The following is a 21,043-nucleotide window of genomic DNA, read 5'->3' as shown; positions in this document are numbered from 1 at the left end:
GTGATTGATTTCCTCATTAGTAATCATATTTGACAACTCCATCTCTGAGCCTACTCCTTAGCTCCTTCCTAAGCTAACATATAAATACGATACCTTGAATACTCCCAGTGAAGTGCTGCAATGGTATTTGATCTGTGCACTTGCGGATTACCTTCTATAGTATATATCATTATTTCAAGAGTTCAGTTATCTAATACCACCTCCATGTGCTTTTAGCGTTGTGCTGGGATGACAACCTAGTATCTAAGATGACGTTAAAAGTACCAACAGCGTCAAAGATCACCTCTCCATCATCATCGCTAACTGTCTCAAGCTTCTCATCCTCCATATCCTCATGTAGAGGTGGTGCAGCCGCAGCCGGCCCATCTACCTCCATACGATCATCATCGGCCACGATCATGTGAGGTCCCATGTCTTGATAAGCTAGTGCAGGGCGAGGAAAAGGGTGCAGCAAGTTGTTGAGACGGTGTATCTCCACGAGACCAGCCTCGATCTGATCCTGAAGATAGTTCTTCCGCTCAGCCGAATGGATACGATGCATCTCCCACGCCTGATGCCTATTCTCCGACACACATAGAGTAGTATCTCTCTCATGAGTGACCTACACTAAGTGCTCCTGCAAAGCATCCTTCTCACGGGACAACTGACTAATCTGATCTTGCTTATGATCCCTCTCACGAGCAGCCTTCACCCACTACTGCCTACCATACTCCGCAATGCCTTCCCAGTTATCACGGTCCTTCTGAGCCTTCCCCAGTGTCAACGAAAGCTAGTCGGCAGTCTACCTTGGGGTATACCCACGGTAGTAGTTTATTGGTAGACGGTGCGCAAGCTACGAACTTGATGGTGACGCAAGACACGGACAAGGTTTTTATCCAGGTTCGGCCGCCGTGTGGGCGTAATACCTATGTCCTGCGTCTGATTGTATTGCTGTGGATTGTGTTGAGTTGATCTGAATTATCCTAGGGGGTCCCTTGCCTCTCCTTATATAGTCCAGAGGGTAGGGTTACAGATCTGGAAACTAATCCTAGTCGGTTACAATTGCCATAGATAGTACAATATCAATTCCTATTCTAACCGACTAGAATCCTGCTTGATCTTGTCCAATTTCCTTGCGCAAAACTCCGAGTAGTCGGATCAAGCCTCGAACTCATCTCGTAATGGGCCAAGCCTCCTGGCCCAAGTCTAGCCGTAAGGGTATAGGGGTTTATACCCTCATATCTAGTCCCCAAGCACCATGTATTATGATGTAACACGCCGTCTTGAGCTTCTCCGATAAGTGAGGCTTGACGTCCTCAATAACTAGGAAAACCGTCCGAACAGTTGCAACGGTATTTTAACTAATTCAAAAGACATTTGATCAACATTGACATTGAAGAAACAGGTTGTTCGAAGAATGCATGGTGCTCTTAATCAAAAAATATTTTTTCCTGATGAAGTGTGCCCACTTTACTTTTCTGAAAAGTATGGACTTCAAAAAAGCAAGCATATTCACCGCAAGGTGAAGTGTGCCCACTTAGTCCCCGAGCCTGGTAGCAGGTGACGTAGGCACATGGTGCCAGGGTCTAAAAAGAAAATCATCTTAAAATTTCTGATACTAACATGCATCGGTAGATGCATCGTACCGATGTAGTCTCCGAGCTTGCTGGAAGGCGAAGTATCAGCCTTGTAGCAAGGTCTAAAAAAACTTAAAATTATCCCATCTGATCCCCAAGCTGTGGTCGGAGAGTAATCGAAGCAATTCTCGAGCACAACACAGGGAGTTATTGATGAGCCTTCGAGCACGGTTGGGAATGTAATCATGCTCGGTGGTCAGCACAGTCCCTGAGCACGGCATAGAGACTGGTTAACCAGTCCCCGAGCATGGATGGGAACGTAGACGTGCTCGGTAGTCGGAACAGTCCCCAGAATTTCAAATGGGCGAACTGGTCAACCAGTCCCCGAGCATATAATGCTCGGTGGTCGGTACAGTCCCCAGGTATATCATGTCTGTCTGACCAAAGATCCTGCTTATCTTTTTTGAAAAATTATATCACCATATTAATGTGCGACGTGACAGGGCGTCCTGCCGTATTGTCAGGCTGTTGCATAAAAAGGTGCACCTGGTAACTGTGCAGCCGCTCTTTGCACGATCCAAGAAAAGGAAACCACCAAATTAACTGCGTTAATCATTGAAAACCGAAACATCACAGCCGCCGCAAGATCCGCCCACTCCCCCAAAAAATGGGAAGTGGGAAAGGTGGGGTTGTTGTTATAAAAGGCTCGATGTGGCATCCATACTCTTTACCCAGTGTTTGCTTAAAAACCTCCTGCCCTTGCCACTGCTGCCTCCTACCATTGCCATCTTGAACACCTAGTTCAAAGCTCTCCCTGCAGCATCAATGGCGAAGAGCGACTCGAAGAAGAGGGCCGAGATGATGGCCAAGGAGTGGAAAAAATCGTGGAGCAACACGAGGTCCCTCAACGATCTCATCGGAATGGGGCTGCTGCACAACCAAGAACTGGGCGGCTGGAGGGCGCCAGAGGGGGAGAGCTACCTCGACCCCCGCGCTGGTGAGATTGTAGTCTTTGAAGATTTCTTTAAAAGGGGTTTTGGGGTTCCCGTTCATCCTTTTCTCCAAGGTCTTCTCCTCTACTATGAGATCGGGATTTGCAATCTGCACCCGAACTCTATTCTCCTTATCTCCACCTTCATCCATATGTGCGAGGCCTATGTTGGAATAGAGCCACATTTCGACCTCTTCCGTTATCTATTCTATTTAAGGAAGAAGGGAGCAGTTGGAGGCTCTAAGATTGCAGGTGGAGTATACCTGAATCTTTGCGACGGAATGAAGACTCGCTACCTCAGCTGCCCATGGAACACCTCCCTCACCGAGTGGTACAGGATGTGGTTCTATGACAGGGAAGAGCCGGGCAGTGCCACGTTCTGCGACGTGGGCTATATCCCCGAGAAGAGGGTTAGCTGGTCAGACCGTCCAGAATACACTGGTCAAGTAGCAGAGCTGATGAGCCTGATCGACTGGTCCCGGCTGGACGGTCCTGGAGTGGTCGGGAACTTCCTCGTGCGACGAGTGATGCCTTGCCAGAGGAGGGTACACTCGGCGTACGAGTATGCAAGAAGCCAAGACCCGACCAGGATGCACAGGGACGGTTTGGAGAAGTCAGAGGTCCAGCGGTTGGTGAACGAGCTGTTCAACCTGACCGATGACATCTTCGTTCGAAGTGATGACCGGATGCATGCCTCTAAGCTAGGCCGACCAGCTCCTAAGGTAAATGAATACCTTTGTTTGTTCATACTGCTACATGAATACTGTAGTCTTTTGACTGATGACTTGTCGTTGTTGCATTGCAGATAGGAGATATTGACCGGTGCTTGGTGTATGTATCGCTGGCACCTGGTATGGACCATCCCGCTAGGGTGGACCCCCCAGCGGACGATGCTGCTCGGTGTCTCCAATACACTAGTAGCAAAGAAGGCTAGACCCGACCAGCACCGACCGCTGAAGACAGGGTGGCGGGGAAGAGGCCGATGGCTGTAGAGCCATCCCCCACGGAGACAACGCCAGCGGAGACTAGCCAAGCCCTGAAGCGCCGCCGGCACATGAGGATTGCCGACGACGAGGACGAAGAGGATGAGGCTGCGCCATGTTTGGTCCGAAGACCGTGCAGCCGTCCTGACGTCGCGCCGATCGGCACTGGTTGAGTAACCAGCAATCCTCCTGCCCCGCACACCGAGCCAGTACGACTTGGAGAGGCAGAAGCGGCAGCGGCGGCTGGGAGGACCAGGAGAAGGTTCTTCACGGCGACACATAGGAGCTCCAACCTGTGAGATGTAAAACATGTCTGCTGCACTATTCCTTTTTCTCTCTCTTATTATTTTTTTATTTGGGTTATCTCCTCTTTGTTAGTGCGGCCTTGGACGTCGATCCAGGCAACGTTGTTGGCTTGGCAACAACTGAGCCTGCCGTTGCCGATAAGGATGCCGCCGGGCAGACTGCTCGTGAGCAACCCGTGGAGCAGCCCACGGTTGCGTCCGTGGCGGAGACCACCGAGGAGGACCCGACTCGAGATAAAGCCAGGGCGAGTACCCCGACAAGGGTTGATGAGACGGTGAGGACGCCTCCCCCGAGCAGCGTTGTAGAGGAGGGAGACAAAGTCCCGACCCCCCTCCAGCTGAAGAAGAGAGGGCTCCAACTCCGGCGCCAGCGGAGACTTCCACTCCGGAGGGCTCCCCTGGCCGAGGTAGGGGTCCAATGATACCCATTACCGTGGCTAGGGGTAGCGAGGGGGACGCCGAGGCCCAAGCGGCCTCAGATGACGAGGTGGAGGAGATCTAGGGGCGTCCCCACGACGGTCGCCAACATGTTTACGTGTGGCGCCAGCGTGGGGACCACTGGGCTGGTTATGAAGAGCTCGTCGAGACCAAGGAGGCGGCAAGGGTAGAGCGCGCTGCTAAGCGACTTGTTGAAGAAGTTAAGGTGAGTGGTCTAGTGTTCTGCCAGAATGTGTATATATTGTTGCTTGTTCGCTACGTAATACGTATAATTCTTGCAGGGCGCAATGAAAACGGCGAAGTACCGAAAAAGGTGCTTCGACCAAATTGAGGGTATAGTCGCCGAGAACAAGGCCCTGACCGTGGAGGTGGATCGCCTACGGTTGGAGGCCGAGAAGGAGGCGGCTTATAAGGCGGCTCAGGAGGAGCGCCTGCTGGATCTGAATGGCGACTAGCCGATAAGGACCGTGAAAAGAAGTGTAGGTCGAAAGATCCGACTAGTTGTATTTAACTGTGTGGTCGGTTTTGATGACCAGCAATCGTTTTCTTTAGGTCTGGAGGAGGAGATTGGACGCCTCCGAGAAGAGAGGGATCGGCTCGACCAGGAGCGTGTCGGTGCACTGGAGACCGGACGCAAGGCTGGCGAAGAGTCGAAGAACAAAAGTCGGGAGTTGGCTGGTAAGAGCCGTTTCGCCCTTTTCGGCCATGCAGTTTTCTTTTCCTCTTGTTTATACTGACTTCTTGCTTGTTTTTTCTTAAAAACTCAACGTAGTGCTAAAAGTCAACACTAAGAAGCACCTGGATGAGCTGGTCAAGGATCGGGACTCCTGGAAGACAAACTGTATCAAGATCTGGAAAGGAGTTGCCCCAGTACTTGACCTAATCAGTCCTGAGCTCCCCGAGGACCAGCCCCGTGCGCCGAAACTGACCTCGATGGAGAAGGCACAACGCGCGTGGGCTAGCTTCAGCAGTTTGTCAAGGACGTCGGGGAGTTTGCCGGAGCGCACGTCCTCAGCATGGTACGTGCCCACTATCCCCTGGTCAACTTGTCCCGATTGGAGAGGGGATATCCAAAGGAGGTTGGTCCAAGGGAAGCGGATGACCTTCGCGTCAATCTGCTGGACCTATCGTCGACAGTGATAGGCGATATAAATCTCTGCGGGACATCAACTCCCCCCGATCAGCCGGGATCAAACAGGTCGGCTAGGGAGTTGTCGGGGGCTTCAATTGCAGGAGATGGGCGGTCGACGCCTGCGGTCTCGACCAGCCAGGCGCCGGTGGCCCCGACCCCTTCGGCGGGACAAGAGAACCGTGCGGGTGATCAGCCCGAGCAGTAGGTCTGTAGAGTAGTCCGTAGGAGTAGACTAGAAGCCACCCAGAGGCTTGTTTATTGTAAACTTTGTATATAAAGTTTGTAATAAAGTTTGATTTATGTGAACCATGGTTTTGAGCGCTGTAAATTTGTTTGAGTGATGTATCACTGACTCATGTTGAGTGCCCTTGAGGAGCTTGTCCTGGAAAGTAATTGTGGCACTTGTCGAGTATTCTGCGTATGTAAAAGTATATAGCAAAAAAGACAAATTTAATTATTATAAATCAAAAAAGATTTACAAATGAAATGTATTGGAACTTAGGGATAGAAGCGGCATAGTTTGTCTATGTGCCAGGAGTTGGGCAAGCGTGTTCCATCTGGGTATGCCAGTCTATAAGATGTAGGGCGTGTAACTTCGGCGACCACAAAAGGTCCTTCCCAAGGTGTAGATAACTTGTGCATTCCCTCCTGGCTTGTTTTCCATTTGAGTACTAGATCACTGACCACGAAGGAGTGGTCTTTGACGTTCCTGTTGTGGTATCGCCTACTAGCCTCGAGATATTTTGTTGTTCGAAGATAGGAAGTCAGGCGCCTCTCTTCTGTGGAGTTGATTTCGAGCTCTCTGGCGAGATCGACTGAAGACTGGTTGAAATGTTCAACTCTTGGAGATCTAAAGGCTACGTCCGAGGGGAGCACTGCCTCAGCCCCATAAACCATAAAATAGGGGGATACGCCCGTGTTCCGGCTAGGTTGTGTTCGAAGACCCCAGACCACAGCTGGTAACTCTCTCATCCACCGTCCTGGGGCCTTGTCATTTTCGGTATACAGTCTCTTCTTTAGAGTGTCAATAATCATTCCATTTGCTCGCTCGACTTGGCCATTGGCTCGCGGATGGGCTACCGACACGTACTTTATGACTATGCCTCTGTCATCGCAGAAGTCCTAGAATGTAGTGCCGGTGAACTGAGTGCCCAGGTCGGTGATTATGCTGTTGGGAACCCCGAACCTATGTATGATTTGATTGAGGAATTCCACAACCTTTTCGGAAGTTGCTTTGACCAGTGGCATGTACTCGATCCATTTTGAGAACTTGTCAATTAGTACGAACACGAATTTGAAGTTGCCGGGAGCCGGTTTGAATGGCCCGATCATGTCGAGGCCCCAATAGGCAAATGGCCAAGACGACAGAATCGTCTGGATCTCGTGAGCAGGTACGTGGGTTAGTTTAGCGAAGAACTGGCATCCTTCGCAATGTCGGATGAGTTTCTCGGCGTCGGCGACTGCGGTTGGCCAGTAAAAGCCTGCTCGGAAGGCCTTCCCGACCAGTGTTCTAGAGGCGGCGTGGTTACCACAAGATCCGACATGTATGTCTTCTAGTAACTTGATGCCATTGTCTTGGGATATACACTTCAGCAAGACTTCTGAACTTGCGTTCTTGCGCATAAGTTTGCCATTGACCAGTATGTAATTTTTGGATCGCCGGATAAGGCGCTTGTTCTCCATTTTATCTTGAAATCCCGAACCGTTCAAGAGATACTTGATGAAAGGAATGCACCAGTCGTGGCTGCTGGTTGTCGGGGGGGTGTCGTCCACGAGCATTGTTTCGTCGAGTGACTTGTCGACTAGGTCCGTACCAACGCTTGGCGTGTGGATGTCCTGACAGAAGACGACTTGCGGAATTTGGGCCCGAGATGATCCTATCTTTGACAGCGCATCTGCTGCTTGATTCTTGTCTCGGACCACGTGGATGTATTCTATTCCGTAAAAATTTGATTCCCACTTCCGGATTTCTTTGCAGTAGAGGTCCATCTTTTCGTGAGTTGTGTCCCACTCCTTATTTAGCTGGTTGATGACCAGGGCAGAGTCACCGTGGACGTAAAGGCGTTTGACTCCCAGTTTGACAGCCAATCGGATATCGTGCAAGCATGCTTCGTATTCGGCGACGTTGTTTGAAGCTGGAAAGAGGATCCTAAGGACGTAGCGGAGTTTGTCCTTGTCTAGTGAAATGAAAAGTATTCCGGCACTGGCTCCGTTGATGTTCAAAGATCCGTCGAAGTACATTGACTAGTGGTCGGAGACATCTGGAGAGGGGGGCTCGTTGAGATCCGTCCATTCCGCGATGAAGTCGACCAGGGCCTAGGACTTGACGGTGGTGTGACTCTAGAAATCCAAAGAAAATGGGCATAACTCCATTGCCCACTTTACAATTCTGCCGTTGGCATCCTTGTTGCACAAAATGTCCCCCAAAGGAAAACTGGTAGTGACTAAAACACGATGGCCGTCAAAGTAGTGCTTCAGCTTTCTTGAGGTGATTAAGATGGCGTAGATTAGCTTTTGTATTTGAGGATACCTGGTCTTAGATTCGTTTAGGACTTCGCTTATGAAGTATATAGGCCTCTGGACTTTGTAGACGTGGCCTGGTTCGTCCCGCTCAACCACAATCGCCGTGGAGACAACCCGATCAGTTGCTGCTATGTAAAGGAGCAGGTCCTCGTTAGGTTGAGGTGCGGTGAGGACGGGTGGTGAGGTAAGGAAAGTTTTGAGCTGGGTGAACACAGCGTTAGCCTCTTCTATCCAGGAGATTTTCTCCAATGCTTTTAGAAGTTTGAAAAAGGGGAGCCCTTTTTCTCCCAGCCTAGAAATAAACCGGCTGAGGGTAGCCATGCACCCCGTGAGCTTTTGAATGTCTTTGACGTTCTTGGGTGGTCGCATATCGAGCACCGCCTTAACTTTTGAGGGGTTCGGCCGTATGCCGTCGCGGCTGATGACGTTACTGAGCAATAGACCAGAGGAGACCCCGAAGATGCATTTTTTGGGGTTGAGCTTCCACTTGTATTTATTCAGCGGTTTAAAAGTGCGGTCCAAGTTATCGATCAGTCTAAGTTATCGCGTCCCTGGTTTTGACGACAACGTCGTCGACGTAAGCCTCGACGAGGTCATCACGTATCTCGCCGTGGAGGCATTGTTGAATAGCGCGTTGGTAGGTGGCTCCAACGTTTTTGAGTCCAAAAGACATGGTGGTGTAGCAATATGCACCAAAAGGAGTGATGAAGGAAGTTTTGATCTGGTCGTCTTCCTTTAGTGAGATCTGGTGGTAACTAGAGTAACAGTCAAGAAAAGAGAGTAGTTCGCATCTGGCCGTTGAATCGACCACCTCGTCGATGCGAGAGAGACCAAAAGGATCTTTAGGACAATGTTTATTGAGATCAGTGTAATCAACACACATTCTCCATTTATTATTCTTTTTTCTTACAAGGACCGGATTGGCAAGCCAATTGGGGTGATACACTTCTTTAATAAATCCAGCTGCTAAAAGCCGTGTGATTTCTGTCCTAATAGCCTCCTTTTTGTCACGAGCGAACCGTCGTAGCTTCTGCTTAATAGGTCTTGCGGTTTTCGAGACGTTTAAGGAGTGCTCGATCAGGTTTCGTGGGACGCCGGGCATTTCTGCGGGTTTCCATGCGAAAACGCCTACGTTGTCCCTCAGAAACCTAACGAGCGCGTCTTCCTATTTGGCGTCCAAGTTGGCCCCGATGAGAGCCGTTTTCTCTGGGCTGCCGTCGACCAGTTGTACTTCCTTGTGGTCTTTGGACTTGGAGCTTTTTCTTGGAGTTTCCTGCTCGGGTAGCTGGAGCTGGTCGGGTGGAACATGCGTGGCCTGTGCTACAGTTTCTGCCATGCGAATCGAGAGGTCGATTGCTTCGGTAACCTTGAAGCTTTCTTCTTCGCAGGTGTACGCGGTGTAGACATTGCCTCTGACGGTTAAGACGCCCGTCTCGGTTGGCATTTTGAGGACCAGGTATGAGTAGTGCGGAACTGCCATGAACTTGGTGAGCGAAGGGCGGCCTAGGATTGCATGGTAAGTCCCGTCGAAGTCGGCGACCCCGAAGTTGACGAACTCTGTGCGAAAGTGGTTTGGCATTCCGAACTGGACGGGCAGTGTTATCTGGCCAAGGGGGACTGAACTTTGACCCGGTAGGACGCCCCAAAATTGAGCGTCGTAAGGCTTCAACTGCGCCGGAGTTAGCTTGAGAGCAGGTAAGCTATTGCGGAAGAGGATATCAATGGAGCTACCCCCGTCGACGAGCACACGCTCGAACCTGACGCTGTTGATGCATGGGTCTAGGATTAGAGGGAAACGCCCTGGTTCTGGGAAGGCGGCCCACTGGTCTTGCCTGCTGAAGGAGATCTCTCTATGCGACCAGGGGGGAATTTCGGATTGGCAATGAAACCATTGGAGTTGTCTACATTCAGGCAAGCTCTCTTTAAGAGCTTTCTTTCTCACTTTGACTCGATGGAAACTTTACCTCCAAAGATGGAGTGTACCACGTCGGTGGGACTGACATACTGGTGCCGTGGGTCCCTATCCTGGTCATCGTCTTCATCTTCCTGACCGTGTCTATCATGCTTCCCGTTTTTCTTGACGGAATCCCCCTGAGCGGCTCGCTGTGTGTAGATGCTTTTGAGGACACGACATTCTTCCATCGTGTGGTTGGACTTAGGATGGAGTTGGCACTGTCCTTTCAGTGTCTTGTTATAGTCTTCCTGGTAATCTCGCCGTCCGTTGGGACGCTTGACTGTGTTCACCTCGTGGTCGTTGTCACGAGGTCGCTTGCCTCTGAAATCGTCACGGTTGTTGCGACGCCTGTCCCACCCTTCTCGGTGGTCGCGGTTGTCGCCGTGGCGAGGATTCCTGTTGTCGAAGCGTCCACGACTATCGTCTCGTCGGGGAGGCTGGTCGGCTTCTCTCACATCTTCTCGGATGAGTTTTTCTGCGTCATCGGCGTCGGCGTAGTTTTTGGCCGTGGCAAGGAGCTCAGCGACCGTGGTTGGCCTTTTACGCAGCAGCTTGCTTCTCAGTGCTTTGTGGAAGCGTAGGCCCTTGATGAAGGCCGATATAGCCTCGTCGTGAGAAATCTTCGAGATCTTAAGATGCATATCCGAGAAGCGTCGGATGTAATCACGCAAGGGCTCATTCTTCCTGTCCCTTATTCTCTCGAGATCGTACTTGTTGCCGGGCTGCTCGCAGGTAGCGATGAAATTATCAATGAAAGCCTGGCGTAGTTCCTCCCAAGAATCAAAAGTCTTTGGGTAGGCCGAGGAGCCATTGGTGGCTGGCTTGGTTGAGGACAACTGGGAAGTAGTTGGCTATGACGTTCTCGTCCCCGGCTGCTGACTGAACTACGATTTCGTAAAGAGTGATCCAGTTCTCGGGATTTTCCTTGCCATCATATTTTTGAGCTTCTCAAGCTTGAAGTTGCGGGGCCACATGACTTGGCGAAGGTGTGACGAGAACTGTCTTAGGCCGGGGGGCCGTGTGCTGCATCGTACTCGATGCATCGCACGTTTTCGTGCACTGCTCCTTCCGTGATGCGCCTGTTGATGCGTTCGCGGACATCCTTAGGGGGGATGTTGTGTCGTAGGTCCCGGTCCTGGTTCACCTCCTGACCACGTCCACGTCTTTGTTCGTGGTAACTGCCGGCATCCCGACCACGATTGTCGCGACGGGGGTCCTTCCTTCGGTTATTGGCAGGTGAACGGCTACGACGGTGCCCACCATATCATGGTGAGGTGCGGCTGTGGTGAGTCTGGTCGGAGGTGACCTCCGCATAGGAAACGGCTTGAACCCTTTTGAGCAGAGTGGCGGTTTGTCCTGTAACACCCCAGGTGTTTGTCACTTGCTAAGTACTAGGTTTGAGTTCAAACATGACAAGTTTAATGGTAATAAAGAGGTCAAAGTCAATCTATGAAAGTAAACCCCAACTTGGGCTTGGTGGATGCAACCTTGCTTGCATATATGCCTTTTTAAAAGGTATGCTTTGATGATGCTAATGGAACCTTTTTCATGTGTCTTATATCCATCCCAATCTATGTTGGTCTCTGGAAAGGTTTGGTTAAGTTTGGAATCAAGAAGTCACATGAAATGATAAGTTATATCATTTTTGGAATGGCTCTATTAAGGAAATAGAATCATGGGTCATGAACCAACCCTTCCAAACTTGCTCATAGGACTCTAGATGAATTATACAACAAAAGTCATAAAGGGTTCATGTTGAGCTTATGTCAAGAAAATGCTTCAATTGGCCTAAAATCCTATTTGGAGCTTTATCAGGTTACTGCTTTGACCAAAGTTAAAGATGGACTTCTGTTGCAGTTATGAGGTTTGACCCTAAATAAAAGTTGTAGTTTTCCTTCTGTAGAAGAAACTTTATTCAGTGTCAAGAACCAACTCAGCCTGCAAATAGTTCAAACAGAGGCTCAAAGTTCGAATCAGCTGCTGCTTTTAAGCCCTGAGAAATAATTCTAAGTCCCGGAAAGTGACAGCAGCAAGTTAGCTTCTTTGTGACATTTTAGCATCCAAATTCATATAGTAACTCAGTTGGATTCCTTAATATGAGTTGGAGTACTCTTCTTGATGAAAGCAATGGATCAAGTATCATCAAATTTGGAGTTCATTTGGATATCTAAAAGTAGCTCCCAAAACAGCAAATGATTATTTTATCGCCAAACAGACGTCGACCCGTTGGCATGCCGTGTTCTCGTGTTTTTGTTAAGCAACTAAAGTTGGTCCAAGAATAAAAGTGGTGGACAATTACTTGGAGAAGGACATGTGAAAAGTTGCATCAAGTTTGACATGGTTTCGATCATCAATTCTTGGTTTTGCTAATCACCATCAATACGTTGACACTTGTGACTTGGCATCTAATTATCTCCTAATCTGTTAGCCTAATGACTGAGCACCCTTAATCAAAGTTGGAGAGCAGGCCGAGGTGAGCAAACTTCGTTTTTGGCCCATCTTCAAACTCTGCCCGGAAGAAGTCCAAAATCGCCTCCCACCTGAGCCACACCGTCGCGTGCCACATGCTCGACGAATTGCCTACGCGGCGTCCATGCGCGAGAGCACTCCCACCATGGCTGACACGCGCTCGTGCTCGTCTAAAGTGGACAGCAAGCCACGCCAGACGCTCCTCACACACACCAGCACGCTCTGCGCTGCCCTCCCATCCTCCACTCGCCTTCTTCTCTCTCCAGCTCTCTCCCATCTGTCGCCGTCGCCGGTGCTGCTCCTCTGGTGCGCTGCTGCTGCCTCAGCCGGCCAGGAGATTGGCGTGGCTATGGTTGGCCGCGGCAAGGAGCAGGCAGCCCTCCCATGACCGTAGCTGGTGACCATTCGGCCGTGAGCCTCGAGCTCGAACGTCCTGCCGGCTGCCGGCTTCTCTGTCCGTAAAGAAGACGAGAAGGGACCTCGTTTTAGAATATAAAACAACTCAGGGTTCCAGATGCGAAGCCAAGACTCATATGAATATTATTACTGGGCTGTAGCGTGATTCTTGGAAAAACTTAGGGTTCCTGGTGCAAAGTCGTTTTCTTTTATCTTTTGTTTTTGCAGATTTCGTGTATCAACTTTGGAAATGCATAGTAAATTGTCGACAAATCGTAAAATAGCAAATGTGGACTTTTTGGAATCCTTATGAAATTCTCTATGCAGTAGATCTATAATATGGTATGCTTTAGTTTGAAGTTTTAGTCGTAAAAATAGATTTATGCAGTTAGGTTTTAATTGCTTGTTATATTTGTCTTTTTCATAACTGCTGTGCTATTGCCCAAATAAATGTGAAAATATTGTGACATACTTTTCATATGAGAGTTGATGTCTGGTAAAAGTTGCATGAATTTCAGAGTTATATATTAAGAGTTCTAAAAATAACAAATGCCCTGTGTTGCTTTGCTCTTGTTCTGAGTGGATCTGCATGTTTGCATTGTTTGGCGCAGTTAAGTTGTGAATCATGCCTGGGTGAAAATATATGAGTTGTAGTAATTTTCATGAGCTTTCCAGAAAGGTAAATAGAACAATTTTTGGTTGAGCACATGTTTAGTTATAGTGGTTTGAATTACTGTTACAGTTTCTGTCTAAACCCAGACAGAATTGCATTGTTTGTAATGTAAGACCTTGTTAGTTGTAGACTTAGCTCTAGATATTTATAACAAAGTTGTTCACAATTTCGTAAGCTTTCTAGAAAGTACACAACCATAAATTATAGACATGTGAAACTTAAGTTATAACTGTTTAATATAGCATGACAGATTCTGTCTATATTTTAGACAGAGATATCTTCATGGTATTAATTGACCTTGTTAACTGTAGATTCATATTTAGATGATAATAAGAAAGTTGTAGGTAACTTTATGAGCTTTCCAAAAATATAAGAATCATGTTTGCTGGAGGTCTACAACTCCAGCTATGCTGCTTTGAAGTGCCAATCAGTTTTCTGTGTATAATTGTACCTCTACTGTTTGGACAGCATGAGCAGTTTTATTTATGCAACTAATTCCATGATATAAATGATGTTTGCTGTGCAACTTGTCTATATAAAAGATGTAGATAATTTATTAACATATCTTGTGGTAAAGTTGCATATCATTTGGCTAAGTGGTTTATGAGTTACAGTAGTATGAAGTTCATCCCTTGAAATGCTTGTTCTCTGTAAGTTCCTAGACCAGATTATATGGTCATGCATGTTTGACTTGGTTAACTTGTTAATCATGCTAATATGATTAACGATGAATTGTAGATAATTTTATAACCTTTTCAGAATGTCCTATTGCATAGTTTTTGGAGCTGTGTAGCTCTAGTTATGATTTATTTACTGAGTTGCTGCATGTATGTCTAGAATTGCTGAAAATGCATGAATGCTTGATTGCTTTAATTGGTGTGTGCTAACTGTGATTCATGTCTTTAACGGTGATTAAGTAATACACTTGTAACCTTGTAAAACTTGTGTCATGATTGATATGTTTGCTCTATATAATTGGTTGTGTGATGTTAGCTAAATAACTTTAGATACCTATGTCTTGCATACTTTTATGTGATGCATGTTGTGTTATTATTCTTTATATTCATGCACTTGCATCTCATCTAGGTGCGCTAGATGAATCACGTGAAGGTCATGATGTGGAATCAAACTCAAAGATGGTGTTTGGTGAACCTCTCCCAAAGGTGGAAGGACTAAGCAAGTGTTGTGACCTTAGATGTCACCAAGACAGAGCAACCAACTGAACTGACTCAGTGTTGATCCCAGGCAAGCCCCGGAGCATTATAAGTCTCCCACTACTTTTGAATGCAATTGAGAATATATGTTATATATGTATTGTTGCATTAAGTATAGGAGTTGGGTGAAACCCTTGCTGCATATATCACTCCTTGTCCAGCAAATATACCTATAACCCTATGTAGATTCGGGATCGAATCTAAATGCTTAGTCATGCTTAGACCGGTAGAAGCCAGGTGATGTCCTATCACCTGAGTGAGATAGGTGGATACCTGAAAAGGTTGGCTATATATGCTATCATGGAAATAACCAAGTGATGAGGATGAATAATTGGAGACCGGGCGGGACGACGCTAGAGAAGTAACAAGACATGGAGGTCTTGGGTGCCTATCTATCCCCGCCTGTGTCGATTAAGGACCGATCGTTGATGGCCCTCTTGTCATGTTAAACGCATGCCCCACACTTAGCTGGAAGGATAAGTCATTCCGACTGCGAAGCCTGAACACTATCCGGGCCGGGAATCGGCCCGATGTACGCGCTGTATTGGTGATGGTTGAGGAGAACGACGAGGGCGCGACGAGCAACCTTGGTATACCTTGGATACCTCGGTCGCCGGAACGGTCCTCGGGTACGGGCGGTGCCTGTCGAACCCGCGAATTGGTCCTGGATAGTGCAATATGCACTACAAGAATCCTGGGCTTCTGTGACAGTCTAAATATGACGATCAGGACCTGTTTCCTGTCATTGTCTGTCCGCAGTGACGAACTGACTGTTGTCACAGAAGGTGGGTCACCAGAGGGCTTCTGTGACCATCAGAGGACGTCGTCATTGATACAGTGACGATAGTTCTCCTGTCATTGATGCTATGACGAGACTAAACTCGTCATAACTAATTCAACCAGATAACGCCACATGTATGATGACATGGCACATGTGACATGACAAATGGCAATTCACTTTCAGCCCATATAGCATATGGGCTCTTTTCTTTTTTCAATTACAATTAGCACAATTGTTTTTTTTTTGGCCCAACTACAAATTAATATTTTTTCGTTTGCAGCCCAACATCAGTTTTGGGTCAGCCCAAATTCCAGCACAAGAAATCTAGGCCCATATTTTGGATCTACCCAATTAAAGAAATAATCACATATTATAAACCACAAGCAATTGCTCAGTTATAAAGCATGTTACCCATGCAACAAAATACTTTCCAGCCATAATGTAATAATCAATTCAGTCATACAATATCAACTCCAGAATACATATTACATATCCAAAAGACATTCCAGCCACATTCCAGGCTTCCATCCACATTCCAACCACTACACAGAACTAATAGGCACCTAACAAGAGTCAACCAGCCATCTTCAAGTTCAACTGCTACACAAAGTAGCCGCCACACAGAAGCAGCCAGCAGCAGATTCCAGCAACCAAAATATCATGCGCTGAAGTACCAGTATGCACCAAAATCCACTATGGCACACATTCAGCAGCAGCACAAAAGGGATCACAGCCTCCAAGTTCAACAACTACACTAAAATTACCAGCCTTCAAAATCCATGTTAAGCCACCAAATTCCTGTTCAACCATACACATACACCATGAATTCAGCAACCAAAGAAACAGCACAACAGTCTTGATTTGGATGCAAACGCACAAGAGACAAGTTGTGTACCTGAGGATCAGCTAGCTTAGGGAGGAGCAATCTGACTCTGCCCAAATGCTATCATTTGGCGAAGGAGGCTCTGATTTTCTGCTGCCATCTTCCTCAGGCTCGCAATCTCCTCAGCTTGTTTGTCCACTTTTGCATCAGATTCCTGTGCCTGTGCCTTCAATCTTTCAAGCTCCTGCTGAAGTCGTGCAGATTCTAGCTTCTTTGCATCCAGTTCAGTTTGGAGGTCTTTCACCACATTTGGTGTCTTGGCAGCAGGCTGCTGAATTCCAACATTACGCAGAAATGTATTTGACTTTGGCAGTACTTTGGAAATAGCTTCAATAGAAGTCTTAGCTTGCTGTCCATCTTCCACTGGTGGTGAAGTGAGGGCTTCCTGGGCATGCATATCATCCTAGCAATCAAAGAAAGGTTTCAATTATGCATTACAATATAAATAAAGGCTCTGCACAAGGTACTTAATAAAAGGAAAGAAGAGGTAAGAATCCAGTACTTACTATAGCTTTCTTCACTGGTTCACTAAAACCTTTGGTTTTGCTGCAGTGGAATTCCTCAAATAGATTAATTGCAGTGGGCTCACTGTCTTTGTATTTTTCTTGCTTCTACAATGTTGAGAGAAACATGATGGCATGAGTAATGGTTATGTTAAAGTACACACATTAACACAAAAAACATGTTCTCCAGCACAAGAAATCCAGTTGACATTAATTCTTTGTATTAAACATTGACACTGGTTGCTATGTATAAACTTAGTTGATGTCACCCCAAATAAGTAGAGTAATCAAACCAAACTGATACAAATTTCTGAACAAGAGTATTTGGCACATCCGACTATATGACATTATAATTATTTCTTACCACGACATAGGCTTGTGCAATGTAGGACCGAGATCCGGTACGCTGTTGATACTTAACTTTCTCACGATTCAGTTGGTTTTTGGCACATTTATCCTGCACATGACACAATTACATAGCATAAGCAATAGAACTATGCATCTATTATTTCCACCCAACCTCATTTTGATTTGTTTCATAGACCACTATTACATCAGGAATGCAAATAAAGCTATAATCTGGACTACGCATAAAAAAATCAAATTTATGTTGATGTATCATAGGAAGCTATGTGGTTAAAAAACTTAGGAAGTTTACATGAATTATTATCAGATGTAGCTGGCATGTTCCATTTTCTACAAACAGATTCAAAAGCGACCTCATATCTAAGTAATAGGCTCAGACAAATTGAAACAAGCATTACCTTGTGCTCTGGACTTGACCACATGTCTACCAATTGTCTCCATTCTTCATCACTCATATGCTTCAATGGCGATGTAGTCCTCACTTGATTAGCTGGTACGCCATCAAAGTACTTTTTCTTTAGCCTATACCTCATTTGGCGTACTCCACCCTTTAGGATGTCTTCACATGCAGCTTTTACAGGGCTGCTGTCGGTGTTAATGTCGAATTTTATCTATTCATTGAATATCATACCATTAAGCTTTGACAAAAGTAGAAATTAGGAAGTAACTACAAAAATTATATGCAATGTTCAGTACATATGGCTAATGTAAGCAGCAAGATTAATTAGCGCACATCAGGAGCACATGGTAAACAAATGAGGCTTAGCCAAAACAAGCATTTGAATAGAATGAGCATCATTTATGAACAACATGCATAGATGATATATGGGCATAGTGACCAGCACATACCAAGACGGATAACAAGTCCAAACTGCATGTAGGTTTACTTATATTTCACTACAGATGTTAGTTAGAGTTTTCCATTTTTAGTGCCAATGCATGCTAATTATCAACCACATAATGCTAGCAGCACATACAGAATAAGCAGCTGGCAGCACATACAGAATAAGCAGCTGGCAGCACATACAGAATACGCAGCGTGCACCTAGTTCCACCTTGGGCATCTAGTTTTATTTATGATGCTTGCAGCACAAACAAATTTTTTATTAGTTACTTAACATGGATTCAATTAGTTGAACAGAGTCTTATTACCTTGAGTTTGCCCTTTAAGTTCTCAAGCTGCTCACCATTGTTCTTGTAGTACTTTGTCCAATTTGGATATATTTTTATATTCTTTCTCATTATGGTCCCACTCTCTGAGGCCAGCTTTGCAGCTTGCATAGGAGCCTCTGGCCTTCTTTTCCCTTTCTTGATAATGATTGGTATCGGACACCCTAAACCATGACTTATGGAATCAATCTCTTTGCCCATGGTCTCCCCCCTTGGCCGCACTTGTATAGTACCAGTACAGGTTCCTAACATAAAACATTTACATGTGTCAAGAAAAATTAGATCCTGCACTGGATAAGGATGAAGCATACCACATATATGGACAATGGAAACAACAGTCCAAGTTACTTGCCTTGTTCAGTAGTGTTCAATCCCATTGACTCCACTTCTGTACTTAAAGTGAGGTTGCCTAACAAAATACATTTTGAAACATGTTAGAAAAATGATCTTTGCACTCTATACAAATGCAAGTGTATGTTGGTAATAAACTTTGCACTCTATACAAATGCAGCATACCACACATTGACAAGAAAAAAATAGTAGTTGGTAGCCACTTGCCTTGTTCAGTATTGCTGGTGTCGCCCTGATTCTGGTTTGCGGACAAATCAGGTTCACTCGTGGTGGACACTTGTCTCGCAGCCCTTAGCCTAGTGCATCTCATTGTTTCTTCCGGAATTTCTGGTGCAAGCACTCTCTTGGATGTTCTTCCTGCTCCACCTTTGACACAATCACCAGATGGTGACATACTGCTGCCCACATGTTTCCCCTGTAACAAAGCCTCACAAAGCAAACAAAGACATGTCAAAATTAGTTGCAGAAACAAAGTCATGAAGAACTTCACTAAATATCCACTATTAATAGATATCATTTCCTTTAACTAAGATCACTTGTATAAATATTGACTTGTACAAGAGTTGGTACCTTAGATTTTTTGCCAATACTCTTCGTAGCAACTCTCTTCTTTGCTGAAATCTGGATATATTCTGCTAGTCTACGGACACCGAGCTGAGTAGCAAATTGATTGTTCCTCATGATATTCCGAGCCCTCAGAGAGCTTAAGTCCATGTCTTCATGTTCTGCACATAAAAGAGTAGGTATGAAATTAGTTAGCAACCTATAGTGTACACACAACATAATTCTTTCCTAACATCCAAGCACAAGTCAAAGAACTCAAGTTTGTGAACTGCCCCGGGTTATCTACGACATGTTTCTGCAACTCCCCAAGTAAACAAGGAAAAAATGTCGACCATCTAGTGGCCAGTGTACACATGCAAGTTTGACAGTTCAGAACACAAGAAAAGATGGAAATTTGTACTGTAAATCGAGAAACCAAAAATAGGAGCCGCATGTCTGACTCCCAAAATAGGAGCTGCATGTCCGACTCATCCCAGCGCCCAGTCATTTCATCTCCAGCATGCTGACTCCAAAAATAGGAGTCAAATGTCCGCCTTGGTGGCCTTGGGAGCCCCATCGCTCCGCCTCCCAATCCAGGGCCACCTCTGGCGCACGTCTCACTCCCTCCATTATCAAACAGCCAGATCCAGAGATGAGATGAGATAAGAAGTACCTGGCATCTCCAAGGAGGCTGCGTCATCTGGAAGGACCGACGTAGGGCGTGAAGGCGTGTTCTTGCCGCCGACCATGCTCTTCCCTGGTGCCATCGTCTTGCCCGTGCGAGTGAGGCAAGGAGCTGCCGCAGGATTTGGACTAGCCGGAGGAGGGCGGACAAGTGATGACCGGCAGCTGTGTGGGAGGCAGGCGGCTGCGGAGAGTGGGGAATGATTTTAGGGTTAGCTTCGCCTATATATATATGCGGTACTCGGTTGAGTTAAAGTTCTAAATTGACCTCACATAGGATGAGTATGTTGAATGGTTGGTATGGGTAGATATGACTTTTTCCATAGCTTTGCGAGATGCGTGGACCAGCGGTGGCCGGCGGCTTTGGCGGATGCGTGGACCACCTGAGACGGCGGCGGCCGGCTGCTTTTGCGAGGGGCACGGACCAGCTAGAGACGACAGCGCCGACCGGCTGCTTTCGCGAGGGGCATGGACTAGCCGGAGACAGCGGCAGCCCGTGGCTTTGGCTGGGGCAGCTGCCGGCGGCGTGGATCTGCGGTAGGCGGCGGCGGCGCGGCGGACCTGCCTGATGCGTTCGTGGTCTGGCGTCTGGGCGGATGCGGGCGTGACTGAGATGCAAAAGTTTGGATATTTTTTGCGTACACCCCGAGTGAGATAGTTAAAAACTGTTCGAGCACAATCCAATGCAAAACCTGTCATTCGTCTTGACTGGTTAGACCAGTCGAGTTTTAACCTACAGGTTGCGGGTTCAAAGCCAGCTCGTCTCTTTTTTTTAAGGAATTTCATCTTTAATTCATATATATGCAACTAAAAATAACCTAATCTCTGAAGCTGTGAGTTCACACGGTTTGGGAACATTGGAGGCCGTGGTTTTGATCTATCCTTTGGCCATAAATTAATGTTTTTTATTTTTATTTCCTCCGATCCTTTTTTTTGGAATTTCCTTCGATCCTACATGAGACTAGGATATGCTTTTTCTTCCAATTCTTTTTTATTTATGTTTTCCACTTCAATTCTACATGAGACTAGGAGATGATGTGGATGGAAGACTCCACCTAGGACTACAAGACATTTTAAAAACAATTATAACCGATTTATATTTTATGACAATTAACTATTGTCACAATC

General features: G+C 46.6%; 1 protein-coding gene across 3 annotated transcripts; it reads right to left on the bottom strand.

Annotated features, from left to right (window-relative positions):
• Nucleotides 15,803-20,111, bottom strand: LOC8073043. 3 transcript variants are annotated; one of them, XM_021448877.1, is made up of 10 exons: nt 19,905-20,111; nt 19,259-19,413; nt 18,896-19,115; nt 18,690-18,746; nt 18,320-18,582; nt 17,566-17,778; nt 17,166-17,258; nt 16,805-16,909; nt 16,311-16,701; nt 15,803-16,213 (listed from the first exon to the last, which is right to left on the bottom strand). In XM_021448877.1, exons 1-9 carry the CDS (start codon nt 19,996-19,998, stop codon nt 16,327-16,329), a joined length of 1,575 nt encoding a protein of 524 aa, XP_021304552.1. In that variant the 5' UTR covers nt 19,999-20,111; the 3' UTR covers nt 15,803-16,213; nt 16,311-16,326. The 3 variants fall into 3 exon arrangements, with proteins under 3 accessions (XP_021304552.1, XP_021304553.1, XP_021304555.1); XM_021448878.1 differs by having other exon boundaries at nt 16,805-16,906; XM_021448880.1 differs by having other exon boundaries at nt 18,896-19,103; nt 19,905-20,009.

Source organism: Sorghum bicolor, chromosome 10 (genome assembly GCF_000003195.3).
Source record: "Sorghum bicolor cultivar BTx623 chromosome 10, Sorghum_bicolor_NCBIv3, whole genome shotgun sequence".
In the NCBI taxonomy this organism is placed as follows: domain Eukaryota; kingdom Viridiplantae; phylum Streptophyta; class Magnoliopsida; order Poales; family Poaceae; genus Sorghum; species Sorghum bicolor.
Note: the sequence above shows the minus strand (reverse complement) of the source record. Positions and strands in the feature narration are given on the sequence as shown.